The sequence below is a fragment of the Strigops habroptila genome, chromosome 10 (assembly GCF_004027225.2).
Source record: "Strigops habroptila isolate Jane chromosome 10, bStrHab1.2.pri, whole genome shotgun sequence".
In the NCBI taxonomy this organism is placed as follows: domain Eukaryota; kingdom Metazoa; phylum Chordata; class Aves; order Psittaciformes; family Psittacidae; genus Strigops; species Strigops habroptila.
The window spans coordinates 36,976,909-36,996,775 of NC_046359.1; the positions used below are offsets into that span (position 1 = coordinate 36,976,909).

At 44.8% G+C, this 19,867-nt stretch overlaps 2 protein-coding genes across 2 annotated transcripts; one reads left to right on the plus strand and one right to left on the minus strand.

Moving 5' to 3' along the window:
• Positions 1 to 508: 508 nt before the first annotated feature.
• LOC115613702 (mitochondrial amidoxime reducing component 2-like) lies at positions 509 to 11,171 on the minus strand. Its single transcript, XM_030499556.1, has 7 exons — positions 10,806 to 11,171; positions 10,429 to 10,602; positions 7,162 to 7,324; positions 5,404 to 5,544; positions 4,312 to 4,373; positions 4,152 to 4,223; positions 509 to 3,635 (listed from the first exon to the last, which is right to left on the minus strand). Exons 1-7 carry the CDS (start codon positions 11,081 to 11,083, stop codon positions 3,509 to 3,511), a joined length of 1,017 nt encoding a protein of 338 aa, XP_030355416.1. The 5' UTR covers positions 11,084 to 11,171; the 3' UTR covers positions 509 to 3,508.
• Positions 11,172 to 11,620: 449 nt separating this feature from the next.
• On the plus strand, positions 11,621 to 12,355 carry PFN3 (profilin 3). Its single transcript, XM_030499557.1, has one exon. The coding sequence runs from the start codon at positions 11,627 to 11,629 to the stop codon at positions 12,260 to 12,262; it is 636 nt and encodes a 211-aa protein (XP_030355417.1). The 5' UTR covers positions 11,621 to 11,626; the 3' UTR covers positions 12,263 to 12,355.
• The last annotated feature ends 7,512 nt before the right edge of the window (positions 12,356 to 19,867 follow it).

The following is a 19,867-nucleotide window of genomic DNA, read 5'->3' on the forward strand; positions in this document are numbered from 1 at the left end:
CAGATGTACTCACCTCAAATCATAACCAACCAGGAAATTTGGACGTTTCTGCCTGCAAAGTCTGTTGTTCTCTCACATAGTCTTCTGCAAGGATTATGTTGGTGCAGTTACGGGCTGTAAAAAAAGGCTTTGGCTTTACATTTAAGAAATGTGAAATAGGTCTCTATTGTATTGACCTTGAGTGTACTAAACTTTTCTACTTTCAAATCCATTTTGCCCTATTTTCATAGGTGTGTGGAAAAAAAGATGTCTGTAAACATCTTTGTCATCATCTAAGGATATAAGGGTTGTAAAATTGAGTCTGAAGACCACTTACATCTGATGGTTCTGCTTTCTTATGCATACAGCTTCCTCTGGTTAACTGCACATCTTCCTCAACCTAGAGGTAAGATTAAAAGAACAATCAACACTATTATATAGGATGTCCTGGAAACCACAGCAGAAGTTAAATGCAGAAACAGAAAACAAAGATAAAGAGAAGATTCACGAACATGACACCATACAAGAGTTTAGATTCAATACAAGTTTATATGTTTGCTTCCTCTAGAGTTATAAAAGCAATTAACATTTTTAAGTAAGCAATTTAAAAACCAGTGTTCTACGATTGACATGTTTTCAGTCCATTTCATAAATGGCTTTAGCAAAGTCAAATACAATTCCTACAGTTACAGCAGTTCAACATTTACATGAAGATATGTATATTGTAATGTTTGTAAAGTTACACTCTCCACTTCCTTCCACATATTTAAGTGTCACTCATGAGATGTGTTATACTCACACACATACCTGTTTTAGGGATGCAAGCCATATTCTTCTAAGGGACTTTTACAGGGATAAATCACTATTTTAGATCTATGGCATGTCCTTAACAGGAATGCAGATGCAGGTTCTCATTAGAAAGACAGCCTCATTTCCAAATTAGCCCAATTGACGAGAACCTAACGAGAGGCAACGTGATCTATACCACAGAATTTGTTACATAAAATCTAACGTGGTGCTAAAACAGCAGCGAAAAATTACGCCTGGCTAGAGGCAAAAATTCAGCTCTCTTTCCTTCCACTTCTTTGATTTAATGAAGAGACACACACTTAACTAATCGCTTTGGCAGGCCAGCAGGCTGTCTTTGCTTAATAATACCATTAGGAGTTGCACAAGATTTCAGTTTCTAATATTAAGGATCTTCAACATAAGCCTTTTTAAAGCGAACCTCAAGCTTATTATCCTTTTCAAAAGATGCTTTTTCTCTGCTGTATCAGGCATAACAATACACAAACATGCAACGTGCAGTCCAAACTGGGCACTTGTCTCTCACAGCAAAACTTAGTACTTACAGAGCACTCTGCTAGCAAAATGTTATTCAGAGCAAACCTGAGTTCACAAGCAACAGAAAACTGCCTTCCCCATATGCCTGCTTCAGGCTTGCCACATATATCCATCTGAAATCGTTCAAAAGCACAACAGCTCTTTATCATCTTACAGGTCTGAGTTGTGAATGTGCAGCAAAATTCTAGTTTCATATTCACAACAGGGAACAAAGAATCTAAACGCCACATTGGGTTATTTGTCCTTTTTCACACTTAATTATATTCCTCTCTTTGTCTAGTTCAACACTCTTTCTAGATCTAGTAATCCACAACAAAGAAACATGCAGAGGAGCATTTGAAAGATGGCTGGCTTGTGTCTTGGAGTCCACTTTTTTAACATTTAAAGAAAAGAGACTACTGCCATAATCCAACCATATCTGTTGGTTGAAAACCAAGTTTCCTCCCATATCTGTTTTATGCAGTATAAAGGATAGCACAAAATATAATTATCAGCTTCCTACAAATGGGTGACATTTTGGTTAGGAGCAGGGGTGGGGGGCAACCAGAGACCTAAACGTGTCTTTACTGGATGTTAACACAGTCTAAAACTGCAGCTTCCCACACATCTGTTTAACAGCCTAACTCACCATAGTAACAGATTCACTGAGCCAGAGAGGAGCTACACATGAACACAGAGCCCTAAAATATCAGCCTGGACATCAACTTGAATGGGGCAGGCTCAGAACTGAATCACTCCCAACAGCTTTTCTTCTCCTCCAATGTGCATAAAGTCTCTAATACACCTCATCCTTTTAGTCAGAGTGGAAGTTCTACTGTGTCCTGGGTTCAGCTGTAGCCGTCATTTTTCCTCCTTCTTAGTAGCTGGTGCAGTGCTGTGTTTTCAACTTTAGCCTGAGAACAACACTGATAACACACCAATGTTTTTAGTTGTTGCTAAGTATTTCTTACTCTGATCAAGGACTTTTCAGTCTCATGCTCTGCCAGTGAGAAGGGGCATGGGAAGCCAGAAGGAAGCAGAGACAGGACACCTGACCCAAACTGGCCAAAGGGGTATTCCATACCACAGCACGTCATGTCCAGAAGAAAAACCAGGGGGAGTTACCTGGAAGGCCCAGATCACTGCTCAGGTTGGGCTGGGTATCGGTCAGCGGGTGCTGAGCAATTGCATCCTCTCCCCCTGTTATTTCCCTTATCACTATTATTATTGATGGTAGCAGTAGTAGTTTTGTGTTATATCTTAATTACTGGACTGCTCTTCTCTCAACCCATGGAAGTTATATTCTTTCCATTCTCCTCCCCATCCCTCTGGGAGCAGGGGGGAAAGAAGGGGAGAAGTGAGCGAGTGGCTGCGTGGTTCTGGAGTTACCAGCTGGGCTTAAACCACGACATACTGAAACATTAGCAAATGCATCACTACTCCACAGCTTTGGTGCTACTGTATGCTTCACAAGAGAAAAACCTGATGGTTCAAACTCTATCAAGCAGAGATCATAAACTAAACAAACCCACAGTCTCACACACTGTTAGCAGGTGTTCCCACCTCTAGACTACAGTAGCACTTAGCCAGCTCCCAGTCCTTCTCCTTCTGATCTTGCCTCAATCCCAAAAGACAGTAGCAACCTTCAGGAAATGATTGCAGGATAAGAAACATTGCAAAAGAAGTATTTCCAGACATAGACAGGGTGAGATGATTAGGACCAAAGCAGGGTGGAATCTAAGACAGAGCCTCGCCATCTGCACTCCATGTTCACTTGTAAAGGCAGTTCTGTGACCAACATATTTACTTCACACTTGGCATGACTCTTTTTGTGGTTCTTTGTAGGCACTGAATGTATCTAACACACAATGCAAAGCCCTTGTATTTCGGATTCCAATATTGGGCTTGACATAAAATTGTAGGGGGTGTGACTCACAGTAGTGCTGTGAAATCAGTCTTGGATCACAGCCTTCTATCACAGCCTCCAGGAAAACTAAAGATGTGGTTGCTACAGGCATGCTAGTAGATTACATGATCTGAAATGATTGGCACTTCATAGCCTCTAAGATGCCCTTGCACCTTACAAAGGAACACAGCATGAAAAATACTGCATGAAATAAGAAAAAGTTATGCTGGTGATTGTGTTCATGGAAAACCAATTTGTGTATCAAAGCCAAAAGGTATCTTCTGTTTGAAGTCTCCCTCATTATTGGACCATCTTGTACACAGGGTCTCCAACTTGAATCTTTCCAGTTTTGTCAACGGCAAAGTATCTCCCAAAGAGGGGGCTGGATTTGTAGATGTGTCGCTCAGATGGATCACATAAGCGGTAACTGCAGAGAAAGAGCACTTCTTTAGGATCAGTGGTACCAAAGTCTAAACATCAAAATACCAGTGACAAGACAGGACATATGAACAGTGATGCCCTGTTTTGGTCACCATACTAGACTAAAAACTAAATAAGTATTAGGATTAAGAGAACAAGTAGTTCAAGTGGAGAAAAAAAAGCCTGACTGTATTCACATATCCATGTGTAATACACATACAAAACGCTTTATATAAAAAAATGACAAAGTTGCAAAGTTAGATCTTTAAATAGATACCTGTTACCCCAGGCATTTACCCTAGCACAGATGAAAGAGGTAGGGAATGTAAAGTTTGCAAGAAAGAAGAGAGAATTTCCTGAATTTTCTTACCATAAAGAACTGCAGAAAGCAGAATGGAAGCCAAGACACACAGACCTTTGCACTGCATTATTATGCCCCACACATACTTTTAAAACACCAGTGTAACATCTGTTGGGATCTAGCCTAAATCTACTCCCACAGCCTTAGAAGCACTTTTACAACCTTTTCAATGTTTCCAAGGGCTCCTTCCTGTCCAGCAACCCAGTGTCTGGGTTAACAGTTGTTAAAATACACCTGCAATGACAGACAGCACCAAATCAATAATGGCTTCTTACCATAAATCTCCATGCATTTACATAAGAAAATAGTCTCAAATGTTTACCTGGCACAACACACTGTCCCTTTCATTTCCACATCACCAATAACAACATCCTCCCAGGTGTCCTGAAGGAAGGTAAAGATTACGCACAGATTAGACATATCCACATGCAACCATTTTTCCAGGAATGGCACAATCATTCCTAGAAGAAACAGCACCATTTTGTGCCTTCAAAATAAGCACACTGTACTATGGTACTATTTTAAGGAAAACCCTGTGGTCACTGCATTCACCACCCAGGTTATTATAGTAACCTAGTAATTATATCTGTAATATAGTAATTATATCTGGAAAGAAGGATACACAAGCAATAAATCCTGTTCTGCAGCGTGTACTTGTCTGAACCTAAAGCAAGCTTATTCTTATTCTATGTGTGATAATCTGATCTATGGACCTCTGGTAAGTCACCAATCTTGCAGAAAGCAAATTTTTAGTAAATGAAGTAAGTTTTCACTGCTCAGCTACACAAGCTTCCTATTGCAATCCCTCTTGGAAGACAAAAGTCCATTTCCACTTTAGGAACTTCTTAGATTTGGGAAACAATCAGATCTATCCAGAGCAAATTCTTTGGAAAAACAGTAACATGACATAAAAACACGTAACCACCACCATTCCCTATTCACTTCACCATCAGATACCTTCCTAGATAGTGTTATTTGAACTACCAGAACATTGTCAGAGATGCAGTGATAGATCACAGTATTGCACGGGTCAGTTTCCCTCTTGTGCCAAGGACACATTGTGCTATAAAATATCACACTGTTCTTAGTTTACTGATTGTTCATCTGTATCATTAATTGATCGGTTACAGCATGCACAGCTTTCTCTAATTTACATTTAAAGATGAACGTTCAGTAGCAAGCCTGTCATTTAAATACACTGATTTCATCCTTTGCTAAGCTAAATAAGCACTCACAGACCTGCCTCCCCCCTCAATGTTTCGCAAGCACTGATGTGAGCTGAGCTGCCTCTCTCTGAATCCAGTTGTAAAAATCACAGAATAGCAGCTTTCCTCCTCTTTGTAGACACAAGGAAATGGAGTTACAAAGAAACATAACCAAGCCTTCAAAAAGACATTTAAGACAGTTATTTCACCTCCTCAAAAGCACTGCAATCCGTCACAAAAATATTTGGCCTGAAGTTCTGTATCTTCACTTTCTTCTCCAGCTTGGCATTTAAATCTTCCAGTGAAGCTTCTGAGATGACCAAGACTGGGCTACAGTCAGGATAGGCAACCTACAGAAACAAACACACACAAATCCTAAGGCTCTAAGGCTGCTGTAAGAACATGGAAGGAAAGTTGCTGAATGGCAAAAGGACAGGTATGTTGGAACCAGGGGCCACATACTAGGCTGACTGTTAGGCTGCTGCATTCAGGTTTTTATTTTCCTGGAAACAGGTTAGTAAGTAAAATAACACACCCTTTCCTATTTCAGACACCATGGCAAGTTTCATTTGCTCAAATTGTGGAATTAAACTTCTACTTACAGAATTAAACCAAAATTAGATAAGCTACCACAACTTCTTACAAAACAATACCATATGCATGTCCCGGACATGTATCCTAGGTGTTACAGCCAGAAGTAAGTATAGCAGTAAAACATGTTATGGTAAGTTATGAAAGGTACTTAAGACATTTATGGACCTGCTGAACTTACCTGGTTGACTATAATCAGCTAACTGGATTTTTCTATGTAATGAATCTATCCTCTCACAACACCACAAGGAGCTTTACATACAGAATAGCAATACTATGTCGCAACCATCCATTTGTCAGTCTAAGTTTGCTTGTAAGTAGGAGGTCTGACATTTTAGCAAAGAAGGCAAATGAACAATACTAAAAGAAAACTCCAATATATGCTAGTTCCACAGAAGAAAATAAAAGGAAAATTTAGTAAGAGTTTTAGTGTATAGGCCTCCTCCTATCTTTCTATTATCCATTCCCCACCTTGTATATGCCTTTACAACAACAAGATGAGTGTTGAAATAACTATATAAACAATTCTGTCCTCTTTCCATGCTAGGATTCCTGAATGTCATCCCTCCTAATCTGACATCCCTTCTGCTGAAAGCTAGACTTCTGCATTGGTCTCAGTGCATTTACATAATGTTTATATATATTTATTATTTACATAATAAATGCACATCTATAAAGTCCATAATTGAATATACCTTCTTCTCTTTGTGCAACAACAAGCAAAACAACTGCCCTGTTGATAACAACATCACATCAGTAAGGCAAAGTACTCACAATTTCCTTAAAAAGCTTACATTTATCAGGTACAGTTCAAACCACCTTCATGTGAGAGCCTTGTTTAAACAAAAAGAAGGGCATCAGTGTCTCCAATGATATGAGGATGACTGTGCACAGCATCTCCTTTCCTTACCTGCTTTAACATTCTCCAGTACCACACCTTCAGGCCTCTTCCCACTGAATGAAAACTCTGTAACCTTCTTTGGATTTTAATTCCTAGGCCCACAGTTATAAAGCCCTGGGTTAAGCAATGTTCCTTACAACAAAATATGAGGTAACACAACTCATATTAGTACACTCCAAGACCTAACAAGGGATAGGGAACAGAAGTTTTCTATGCAACACAGACTGCACCACCAAAACATCTTTAAAAACTTACTTTTATTTCTATTAACAGAAGCACAAAAGGAATGCTGTTCTGCAATGAAAGAGTTCCTCTTCAAGTATCAGTATCATCTCACCACAGAAAAGGAGAACATTCATGTGGTTTAAGTACATGACTGCATACCTTGCTAAACTGGGCTCAGTCACCAGTGCTGGAACGGGCAGGACTTGGTTTGTGGGTGGGAAATGATTAAAAGAAAGTACATCTGATTTACCTCATCTGTGGTTCGGAAAAGATTTATTATGTCCTTTGACTTTCTTGGCACCATGGAGGGCTCAAAGTGCACCAGGCGATATGGCTCCGAATTCAGGAAAGTGGTGATCCACTGAGCCACTTCATCTCCACAGTCCCTGCCTTGGATATCCAGTCCAAACACCCTGAAGAAGTCACAAGACACATCAGCAAGGGTCTACTCTTACATTTGCATGCGACTGCAACACCAAAAGATTCCTATCCAGAAATTAGCTGAAACATAATTAATTTCAGAAAATTAATTTGGTAGTTTGAAAGGATGTGGTTAGTTACTGGCATTGACATTTATAAGTGTTCTTAATTATAAATATCCCTGACTATTAAGGAAGCTTTCCTTCAGATTTTAGTGCTGTAAAAATTTAGACAAAGATGTGAAACTCTTAAGCTCAAACTTAGCACATAGAATAGCTCAGTATCTTCAAAGAAAGTCCAAGATTTATAATAGAAGCAAAGTCCACAGGCCATACAAAGCCATTGGCATCAGAATACAAACAAGTTTATGCAAGGAACACTTCCCTGGCAAGAAAAGGTAAACTTCAACCCAATCTTTTAATAAACTTCAACACCAGCCAAGAATAGTTTTAACTACTCCCTTTAAAGGAGTGTTTTTGACCCAAACGCACTGCAGTTCCCTCTACCTCTTGCAATCATGCTCTGGCCAGCTTAAAGCATAGAGATGCCCAGGCAGTCCATCTAGCCTGAGCCCAGCTCCTAGGAGCCCTCCTTTACTCATCTGGGGAAGAGATGAATCCTAAGTGTGCTGGCAGCAATATCCCTGCTCTGTTTACTGGGATCCCTGTATCAACTGTGACATGGGCTGGGATTAAGCACTGCTCCAGAGCATGTTCAGTTGCCTTTCTCTTCCCTCTATTCTCTCAGTCTCTGTGTGCCTTCTGGTTGGCAGGACAATGGAGGTGGGGGTCTAACAGCTTCCAGTTCACTGTTTTCTACCCATGAGGCAGATGTATCCTGAGCACTCAGTGGTATAGGGATCCATGGGACTAGATCATGCAAGGTAAGTATTGCAACACACACTGACAAAGGGCATGAATGAAGAACACAAGGCTTCATAACCAGAAGGCTACAGAAACCCCCTAACATTTGATCAAATAGAGACTTTGCCTACACAATGGCTTCCATCCTACATTTGACTCCCCCAATCACAGCATTTTTCAATACCCATGTAAAATCTGCAACTGGACTTACCACTTTTAAAGATTAGCATCTGCACAGCCTTTTGCAGCCCGATGCACTACTGCACTGCCTTAGCTCCACACCACCAGGCACAAGCCAGCACCACCCTGAAGGCACCGTGCTTGCCCAGTGGCAGAATAAATACAAGCCTGTGCAGAGGGCCTCGCCAGCAGAGCAGACTGTGCTCCCACTCACAAGCTGGAAGGGAAGAATTCAGGAGCAAAAGCCAAATCTTCATTTGCTAGAATACAGTACTATTCCTAAACCTCATTCTTATGAATGGCTGAATGGATCAGAAAAAATCAGCCTTGAGCTGACAAATGGCAAACCTCAGGATTCTTCCTGAGGGTTTCTGTAGCCCTCTGGTTATGAAGAACAAGGCAATGTTTAACTATGGGCATTGCTAATTTCGCAGCCTATGATACCACTCACACCACCGCACAACTTGGTAAATTCTAAAGTCCAATTGCATGCATCTAACTTTTGCTTATTTGCATTCCCAAATTCCAGCAAGTTTAAAGCCAGAGAATGCAACGGTTTATTAAGGAAACAAAAATAAAGAGGAGAACAAATCCCTGAGATCTAGAATTGAAAAATCCAAGATAATTTGTCATCACTGAAATGTATTTAAGTCTATTTAAATATTTTTCTAATGGCATAATAAATTTCAGAAAAATAACACATTGAAACCAGCATGTTTTTGTAGTGTATGTCATTGGTTAATGTATAATTGTTACAGAGAGAGTTTTAAAAGACCATCCTATTTCTCCATGAGAAATGCTATCATTTGTAACTTGCACCTCCCTTGTATAAACAGAGATACTGAGCTATGTTGCTCAAGGGTTTCCACAGCGATAGATTTATGCCAAAAGCTAGCCCTTCTTTCTCTGCTATACAAAGGAAAAACACAAGTATCTTTGTAGGAATCAACACCATTTACAGTTACTAAACAGACATTTTAGCAGACAAAATGTTTTATGCTTCCTCCTGGCCATTTTCCAGCATGGATTTCAATACATGGATAGAATAACCAGGCCTGCATTCGTACAACAAACCTTTAGGCACACAGCTGAATGACTGTGTTTGTAACCTGTTCACCTGAAACCCCTTTGAGGTAGCACCTACAGAGAATGATGTGCTCTCTGGGGATGCCCATCTTTCCCCCATGACCACAGTTAGCCTCCAACAACCAAGTTTACAATTTAGGCACCTTGGTTAAATGCTTACAGATAGGGGTGAGGGAATCTAAACTCTGACATTTCACCAATTCCAAACAGCCAGTGTGTATCCATAAATGATGATGCATATCCTAGTGGTGACCAAGAAATACCAACATGCATGACTGAGGCTCTGAGATGCAACTACCTACCAGAGTAAAAATGAAAACACTAGAAGTAAACACAAATGAGCAAACACAACCTTCTATTTAGACTAAAGACCACAGTTCACTTGGCAGATGCTTATGTACGGTCTCTGCGTATCATGGTAGCTTTTCCTGACATTTGTTTTTACCAATGTTTAGAAGATTAAAACTAGATCTTTTGTTATGGCAAACAATCCTGGCCTCCTGTATAACACACAGCAGAGAATGTCACAGAATGGTCTGGGTTGGAAAGTACCCTTAAAGATCATCTAGTCCAATCCTCCCACTAGAGCAGGTTGCTCCAAGCCCCATCCAACCTGGCCTCGAACACGGCCAGGGATGGCGCAGCCACAGCTTCTCTGGGCACCCTGTGCCAGCGCCTCAGCACCCTCACAGGGAAGAATTTCTCCTTATGTCTAATCTAAACCTACCCTCTTTCAGTTTAAAACCACTGCCCATTGTGTTTTGAGTAAAGACCCTGCTCCAAAGCCTCCTTCTGTTATGCAGATGGTGAAAACAGACCCCATAACCCACAAAAGAAGCACCCAACTTTCACCCTCCACTTTCTGCATAAGAAAACACAAACCATCCCACTGTCCTGCAAAGCAAAGCACCTAAGCGAGAGGCAGCATTTAGACCAAAAGGAGGAAATAAAAACCCCTTCCCGAGTACCTGCAGTTCACCACACGATTTTTCCTGGGCAGCTTTACAGGCACGCACAGCTTCTTCATTTCTGGGGCCTCCAAAGTCAAGTGCCCATCTTCAGAGCTGACAGAAATGAGCACCAGCCGGGGCTCCTGCCGAGCTGTAACCATGTGCCCATCCTCCTTGGTCACAAGCCAAAACCTGCGGCGTGACAGGGGGGGGACAGAAACGCGTCCAACAACGTTAAAGGCCGACGGCAGGCAGAGGTATGGGGCACCGCAAGTCCCTCTTCATAAGCCTTGAAGGAACCATCGCAGAGACGCGGGGCAGAGCCGAGCCCCGCAGCTCCGGCCGGAGCTCCGCGCCTCGCCCCGCGGCCCGGCCCGGCCCGCTCCCCGCCGTACCTGTCCCGCAGCTCCCCGCTCCGCAGCCCCATCGGCGTCACCTGCGCCTCCCGCACCGGTATCCCCCGGCACGACTTCACCGGGTACACGAAAATGCTCAGCACCGTCCCCACCCGCTGCAGCCGGCGCCGGCGCCCCGCCGCTCGCCTCAGCCCGCCGGCCCAGCGCCATGCCCCGAGCAGGGCGCCCAGCCCCAGCAGCGCCGCCGCAGCCCCCCATAACCAGCCCGGCCGCGCCGATCGCAGCGACAGGCCCAGCGCGCCCCGCGTCCCCCTCATGGCGGCCGGACCCCAGCGGCGGCGCAGAGGCTCCAGGGGCCGGGGGCGGGCCGTGGGCCGGGGGCCGCCCACCTCCGGCCCCGCCGCGCCGAGCGCATAACGGACCGCGCTGGGGCCGCGCCCGGAGGACCGCTGGGCCTCGGCGGGGCCGGCGCTTGTGGTGGAATCGGTTCCGGGACTGGTTTGGGTTGGAAGGGAGCTTAAAGCTCACCCAGTTCCAACCGCTGCCACGGGCAGGGACACCTTCCACTAGAGCAGGTTGCTCCAAGCCCCTGTGTCCAACCTGGCCTTGAACACTGCCAGGGATGGGGCAGCCATAGCTTCTCTGGGCACCCTGTGCCAGCGCCTCAGCACCCTCACAGGGAAGAGCTTCTGCCTAATGTCTAATCTAAATCTCCCCTCTTTTGGCTTAAATCCATTCCCCTCTCGCCCTGTTCCTACATGTCCTTGTAAAAAGCCCCTTTCTTTTTTCTAGACCCCTTTTAGACACTGGAAGCTGCACTAAGGTCTCCCCGGAGCCTTCTCTTATCCCTGTTCTATGATATGACATCACAACACAGGCTGGAGTGGCCAGTGCCATCGTTTGCCCTCACAGGCAAAGCAAGAGCATTGGCTCTTGATCTTCCCCAGCTCCCCTCTTCAGGCTTGCAGGGGTCTGAAGGCCAAACTCATAACTTGAAGCTTTTAGGACCAGTGTGTCCAAAGTCCCAGCAAGTGGAAGACAAGGAAGCTCAGCGCCGGGCATTCCTGAGGGGTTCAGAGAGCCCGGCCACAATGGATTACTGGAAGCAATACATCAACAGCATCCTGGTGGACAGGATCGTTGAAGATGTGGCCATCGTGGGTCTCTCTGACAACAAGTGTGTTTGGGCAGCCAAGCCAGGAGGGCTCCTCGCAGCCATCTCACCTCAAGAAGTGGGCTTGATCACAGGCCAGGATCGGAAGATGTTCCTGCTAACGGGAATCACCATAGCTGGCAAAAAGTGCAGTGTGATTCGCGACAACCTGCTGGTGGATGAAGACAACGTGATGGATGTCAGAAGCAAAGGCAATGACAGCAGATCCATCTGTATTGGCAAGACCCCCAGAGCCCTGATCTTCCTCATGGGCAAGAAGGGAGTCCATGGAGGAGCCCTTAACCAAAAGGTCCATGATATGATTGTGGGCATGAAAGTGTGAAGCAAACAGTGCCAAAGAGATGACATCTTCTGCCTGAGCACAGGGGCACAGACATTGCGTATCAGAAGGAAATAAACCTGATTTTATTGCAGATATCTTTGCCTGCTTCTTTCAGCTTTGGGAAAGGGCAATCTTTTTGCTCTCTTGTTCACCACTTTGCTGTTTAAATCATGCCCTAATGCCAGTCATGGTTTCTGAGACCTTTCTCCTGCTACAGGTAGGCCACAGCACTAAGGATAAGCAGGACTTGTGTTTATTTTGTGTTTGCTCCTGGAACAAGGCTGGCTCATTTGGGAGATTAGCTGTTGATCAGCATAGTCTTGTGCTGCTGTTGGACTGTGAGGAAGGAACAAAGATAGTCTGCCACTGCTTCACCTTCCACATCATTCAAAACCCCTTCTTATGCTACTTTACTGTGCAAATTGGGTTGTTTACTAGATAGTTACCTGTGTGGTGTGTATGGCATGGGGGGATCTTCTGAAGGCTGCTTCCTTCTCATCTTTCTCAGTCACACTGCGTGGCCTCAAGATCACAGGTCCCTGTAAGCCCCCCAGGATCCCCAGGAGGATGCAGAGTTGTGCCAAACACTGCAGATTCCCTCCTCCATTCACCAGTACAGCCCTCCCTGTAACCCTAAATGGCCAGTCTGAAATGAGATAGAACTGATGCGCTTGAGATGAGACTGGTGCAGGGAAGACTTGAGGGGTATCTGTTAGTGCCAATATCCCCACGTGTGGGCTCTCCTTGCTCCTGGCAGCAGTGAGCCTGAATCCACCACGTGCCATCTTCTCATTTAACATGGAGTCAGTGTTTTGTAATTGAATTGAGTTCACACAGAGATCTTTCTTTAATGTGCAACTGCACCCACAGGAGCAGGAAAACACTGTAAGGGGAACCAGGCCTCTCGTGTTAGCAAATGTTCAACAAAACTGCAGTGACTGTCTAATTAGTAAGCACTGTCTGATAAGCAGGGCTTGCAAGCGTGAATCAAAGTAAATTAGCGTAAGTACTAAAGGGATAAAAACTAAAGCTAAAGGGATCAAAGCCTGTGATTTCTCAGGCACTGGTAGTATTCTCCATTGTGCAAATCACGAAATGCAGAAAGCTTTTGCCCTCTGAACTTTATAAGGCATCAAAATGACAGGATTTGGAATAACATGAAAATATTTGGAGTGATTTACTGCTTCCTCCCCTCTGGGTGCCAGAGAAAATAGGTCTGGAGTGTATATATATTTTATCAAGCACATGAATCTGAAGAAGTATGGACCTATATAGTGTGATGGTGGTGTGAATAGCTACAGCTCCTCCCTAAATACATAATATATATGTATATATATTATAGGCAGCACAATGCTGTACAAAATCAGATTCTTTCTGTTTGAAGGATTTGTTAACTGAATTCAGAAGTAACTCACCTTTGCTACTGATATTTAATATTATTTTAGTGAAAAAAAAATTCTAAATCCAAGAAGGACCTTGGACTTTCATTCCCTAAATCTACCAACCTGGAGCCTAAGGGGAATTTGTTCAGACCAGCCCCAAAAAGCAGCTCTTACATTCAGTCCTAACTCTTCTTGGAGACTATGGTGGGAAGGAGCTTAAAAAGGAATAACAGAAGGCGACAGCATCTGCATAATCTCTCTTTTCTGCTGTGATACAAGGAATGAAGGGTTAGAAATAGCTGCAGAGAGAATGGTTGATGGGTTAATGTTTCAGGTCTAAGACTGCAGCCTTTGAGAAGAGCTCTCTTCACCCATACACCAGGCACCTCTCAAGAAGCCTCCAGTAAATAGCTTGACCAACAGGTTTGCTTAATCCTCCATCCCAGCCACACCTCTGCTTACCTAGGAGCCACCAACTCCTGCTGTACAGCAACATGAATAGAACCATTCAGACAAGAGGTAGGCACTGCTTTTGTTACCATCCAAACAGCCTCTCGTGTGACAGAACTGTATTTGCTATACACAGCAAACCAGCATTTAAAAGGAAATGACTGTGTGTTCAATCACTTATAACTTCATCACACTAAAATACTGAATACAGCTGAAATTCACACCAAGTTCTAGCCCCAGGCTCCTTAAAACGTGTCTGATCAGATGAAGGATTCACAGTGTCAATCCTACAGCAAGCTGGGGCCGGGCTGTGTCTGTCATAAAAGCAGGCAACGCTGGCATATGTTGGAAAAACATCGTGTCAGCTCAGAAGCATCCACATGGCAAACTTTCAGCTGGAACACATGTTAAAGGAAGAAGGAATGACATATCTGCTTTCAGATGCAGAGGGAGATGGTTCTTTTAAAGGCAGATCTAGACGCCCTTGTAGCAGCGGCTCAATCAGAGGATGAACGTGAATGATGAGGAAAGAAATGAAGAGTTGTACTTGTTTCCACTAAAAAAAAGAGACAAATGACTGGGGAACTTGTAGGTCTTCAGTATGTGCACAGCGCTGTACTTGGGAAAGGCATAAAATACCATACTGAGGGGAAGATCTGGATGGACATTACAAAATCCCAGTGATAAAGGCAGCAAAATGCTGGCCTAGATTAAGTGACAGGGTATACGGATGGAGGTAATGTAGGCTGGGCTTGTCTCAGTGAAGGAATAGGGTTAAATGCCCACACCAGGGATATGCAGTTGTTTTTCCAGTGACTCTGTGATAACTCAGCAAAAGGCAGGGATGATATGGCTGAGTATGCAGTTTCAACATGCTGATTTCAACAAGATATGATAAAACTTACATTTCATCCACTCACACACAAAAATTACACTCTCTTCCAAACTAAGAACTAGCAAATTCAGAAGATTCCTTCGTAGAGAGGAGGGGAGGATAAAAGCTTTGCTGTTTCCTCTTAAAATCTTCAAGGAAATCAGAGTTCAGTGAGTCATGGACTAGAAATGAGCTCGGTGAAATCTCTCAGGCGAATAATTGGTGATGATACAATTAAAAATAGATTAATATCATTAATGATAGATGTCTTTTAATGGAGCCAGAGCAGTGAGATAAAGGGATCCTTTTTTTGTGAGGCTTTTCCCACCCAGAGGATCATAAATATGTAAAAGCCAGGCAGGTTGGTGGGTGTCTTGGGTTCACTGTCCAGCCATATAGGAAGATGAATTGAAAACTGTCTTTTTCCTCCAGTCAAATGCTGAACTTCAGTCTCTCTAAACTCACCAGGACAATACAGAAACAGTTGTTCCAGGCAGGTGTTCAGCCCAGTATTAACTAATGCAAGCTAATGACATTGTAAGTTCTCCCCATGTTCTGTAACTGTGGTTCTCTGGGTGAATATAATCCCCATCAGGCAGCTTCAGCAGTCTGAGTAGCCGGGGTGGAGCTGCATTGACATCTGAGAGAGCAGGTAAGGACCAAAGGAGAGGCTTTACTGGAGAGCAGTGCATTTCATCTGCAGCACAAGGACTAACACACTGTGCAGCTGTGGTTTAGCAGCCATCACAGGGGAGGATGGCATTCACCAAGGACAGGAAAGTCCCCACCCTCATTGAGACACAGCTGAAAAAACAATCTGATGCTAGCTTAGCATCCCGGGAAAGGAAGGAGCAAGGATTCCTTTATGGGAAGCAGAAATAGGGGAACACAGAAGGCACGAGGAGGCAAGTACATAGGGCATGCTGGAGCTGGGGTCCAGAGCAACTCCTGGGGAAGATCATTCCAGTCTGCCCACCTCTGTTCCTCTTCCATTAGGAATTACACATACTATCTTAAGCAGATGTGATCTCTGCAGTGGAGGAGTGGCCATGTTCATCCCCTTCCCTCCTGTGAAGCATCCTTAATGAACGTTTTTAATGCACAGCAAGAATCTCAGGGCAAAGTGTAATGCATTTTTAGGCAGGAAGGCAAAAAATATCCACACCACCACACGAGCAAGGTTCCTATGGCTTTACATTTGAAGCGCTTGTATACGGGAGGCTCAGGATTCAACTGAGTGGAAAACACTGGTATATAGACACACATAACGGGGCTGGAAGCCGACATCCTGAACATGGGTCTGCACAAACCAGGAGGCCAGCCTGCGGGAGGGCAGGAAATCCCTGCAGGAGATGAGGCACAACACCGAGGCTGGGAATCTGATTTTTACCCAGGAGATGGCACTAAAGGACAATTGCCTTTCAGCCCGCATAGTGCAGTGCAGCAGAAACACTGCTGAGGGCCAAACTGTTCCTCAGGCAATTTGTGCGCTCTTTGCAAGTCGGTCCTTGTTATCAGAAGCAAAGCTTTAAAATTCTTAGCGCCTGTGTTTTTAGCAAGGGTGAGGACATCAGTCTTTACATCTCCATACAATGGGTAAATACAAGCCTTATGCTTATAGCAAGAGCAGGATCCCACTCTTAGCCTCAGAAAGCCATCAGGCTGGAAGGACGCTCCAGCCTCCTGCTCACAGAAGGGTCAGCACTGAATGATGTCTGCTTTGTACAGCGATGCCTTGAGAGCCTCCAGGGACAGACACTCTCCAGCCTCCTGCAGTAACCTCTTCTCATGCTTAATTATATTATTAGTGTTTTTTTCCTTTTGTATTTGGCTGGAAACTCCTCAGATTTGATTTATGACCACAGCCTCGTGCTGTCTGGCTGCGGACCATAAAGACCCTGGCTCCATCCTGCTGGCAAGCCCTTCTGAGGTATTGGAAAGCTGCTGTCAGGTCCCTCCTAAGCCTTCCCTCCTCCAGCTGGACAAGCCCAGAGCCCTGAGCCTCTCACAGTAGGTGATGCAGGGTTCAGGAAGGAGCATCACCCTCTCTGAGCTCAGGCTAGACTTCACCCTAAAACAGGCCTGGCAGCCTGGTACTACTTCCTACAAGGGGAATGAAGGAGTGAATTTTATTCCTTTACTTTCTTTTCATTCAATTATCTCCATTAATCTTCTTTAGGCTCTCTGCTGCTCCTTGAAGACAAAGGATTTCCAAAGCACACTGTGCAGGTAACTGCAGTAACTTGGTACATTTAGGATCATTTTTTTCTCAGAAGAAACCCATGCCCACTTAACAAGGGACCCACGATGCAGAAAAGGAGACAATTGGTTTTACAGCACCCCAACACAAAACCTGCCCCCTTGCCAGCCTTACAGACAGGCAGAGAACAGAAAGGTCATCCCGGTCCACGGCAGGTGGTTGGAACTAAATGATCTTAAGGTCTTTTCCAACCCTAACTATTCTATGATTCTATGATTCATGTTTGAAGTGAGCCTTGGCCTGGCACTGGAAGCACCAAAGCTTTCCTCAGTTACGGCACTTCAAAAGGAAGTTGTGCAAGAGAGCTTCCTTGCTGCTAATGTTGCAGGACAAAGGACAATAGCTGTGAGACCTCTGCCACTTCCTCAGAGCCACCAGTAAGCCACAGCTGTAATTAAATGCTCTGGCAAAACCAGCAGAGATAAACTTCATTTGGCTCTTTATTCAGCTCTGCACCCACTGAGCAGGCATAGGAATAACCAAGGATTTAAAAGTGACTGGCAGTGTTCAAGGCCAGGTTGGACAGAGCTTTGGGTGACCTGGTCTAGTGTGAGGTGTCCCTGCCCATGGCAGGAGGTTGGAACTAGATGATCTTAAGGTCCTTTCCAACCCAAACCGTTCTATGATTCTATGATTCTGTGACTTGCTAGGCTGCTGCCAGGCTGTTGGGTTAGTGGAGTGCATTCCTGAGAGCAGCTCGGACGAGTTGACTGCTTCTTGCCATTCTTGCACGTATTCAGCTGCCCAAACGTATTTAACCTGCTGTTTGTTATAAAGCATGGTGAAAGGTGGGTAGAAATCTGAAATAGCACAGTAGCACACCGCTAAAAACAAAATCCTGCAAGGTGAAGTGATGGGTGGTGGTGCCAAGCAAGTGTCTGAAGGGAGGAACGTATTTCGCTCAGCTCAAATGTCAAGTCAAATCTTCCCCATGTACCCTCTGTACTGTAATATCCACCACATCCTACCTTTGTCTGTCGTGGTTTAAGCCCAGCCGGTAACTCAGAACCACGCAGCAGCTCGCTCACTCCTCCCCTTTTTCCTCCCCCCACTCCCGGAGGGATGGGAGGAGAATCGGAAGAATGTAACTCCCACGGGTTGAGATAAGAGCAGTCCCGCAACTAAGGTATAATACAAACCACTACTGCTACCACCAATGATAATAACGATTAGTGAAATAACAAGGGGAGAGGATACAATTGCTCACCACCCGCCGACCGATACCCAGCCCGACCCGAGCAGTGATCTGGGCCTTCTGGGTAACTCCCCGCGGTTTCTATACTGGGCATGACATGCTGTGGTATGGAATACCCCTTTGGCCAGTTTGGGTCAGGTGTCCTGTCTCTGCTTCCTCCCAGCTTCTTGTGCCCCTTCTCAGTGGCAGAGCATGAGACTGAAAAGTCCTTGATCAGCGTTAAGCGCTACTGGGCGGCAACTGAAACATCGGTGTTATCAGCGTTGTTCCCAGGCTAAAGTTGAAAACACAGCACTGCACCAGCTACTGAGAAGGAGAAAAATGACTGCTACTGCTGAACCCAGGACATTGTCTATGAGAGAGATGTTCTGTTCCTCAAAGGAACCAGGAATGAAGCTGTAGACAAGCCACGGTTTGAAAGCTCTCCCTAACTGGGGTCCTCCTCCAAGGCCAGCCTTGCCAAGAGCATGTAAAGCCCATGCAGAAGCCAGGAGTTAATCCCGGTCTGCCCTCCTGGCTTGGCACACTGTCAGGGATACCCTGAGCCCAGGCTCCTCACCACCACCGATGTCTTGCTCTCCTCCAGGTCACTCCCAACTGCTGTGCTTCAGATGGAGGTTGCCGTGTCTCGCTGACTGAGCAGTTTGACCTGCCTCCTGATGCTGAGTTACTCAGGGAATACTTCCTCATCTCTTAAGTCCCTGAGACATCATTGAGCAACAGCACTGCAGGATCTGCCCTGTCCCACGTGTTTGTGTGGTAGCTAAACCAGACCTGGCACAGCAGGGATGCTGCCACGACTGACAGGAACCACAGCCCTTTGCCATCCACCCTGCTGGACCTCACCCCTCAGATTCAGCTCCTCTAGACGCTGCTGTGTGAGCTGGGCTGGTGATGAGTAGCAAACCCCCCCAGCCAAGGCTTGGCCTCACCAGCTGAGAAGTAGATCACTGCCCGGGGAGAGCTGATAAGCAGCACTAATTGGTAACCTCAGAGAGAACCATCAGTTCATTTTGAGGGAGGAAAATAGGCTGCATGAATCACCAGGTGTTTATAGCAACAGCACAGGAGGATACTTGCTTGCTTTTTCTTTCTCTGTCCTCTTTCTTTCTTTGTTTTTGGTCTATTTTAGAAACACCATTCAGCAGAAGCTGCCTCATCCATATGCATGAAGCTTTTCTCAGGCTCCCACAGAAACACCATTTACATACCACTCAGGTTCTGTATGGATGGTGGCCAGGTTGTTCCCTTAACATTGCACCAGGTAAGCAGAGACCATAGGTCAGCAGGCAAAAGTCAGTGGTAACCATCGCAGTGAGCAGTTCACAAGCTAAAGTTCATGTTTACCTTGGTGGAAAGTCCCTGTACTAGAGGATTGGACCCTGGGTGTTGCAATAAGGGAACAGCCTTTCTATTCAGAGGACACACAGATGAACAGATTGAC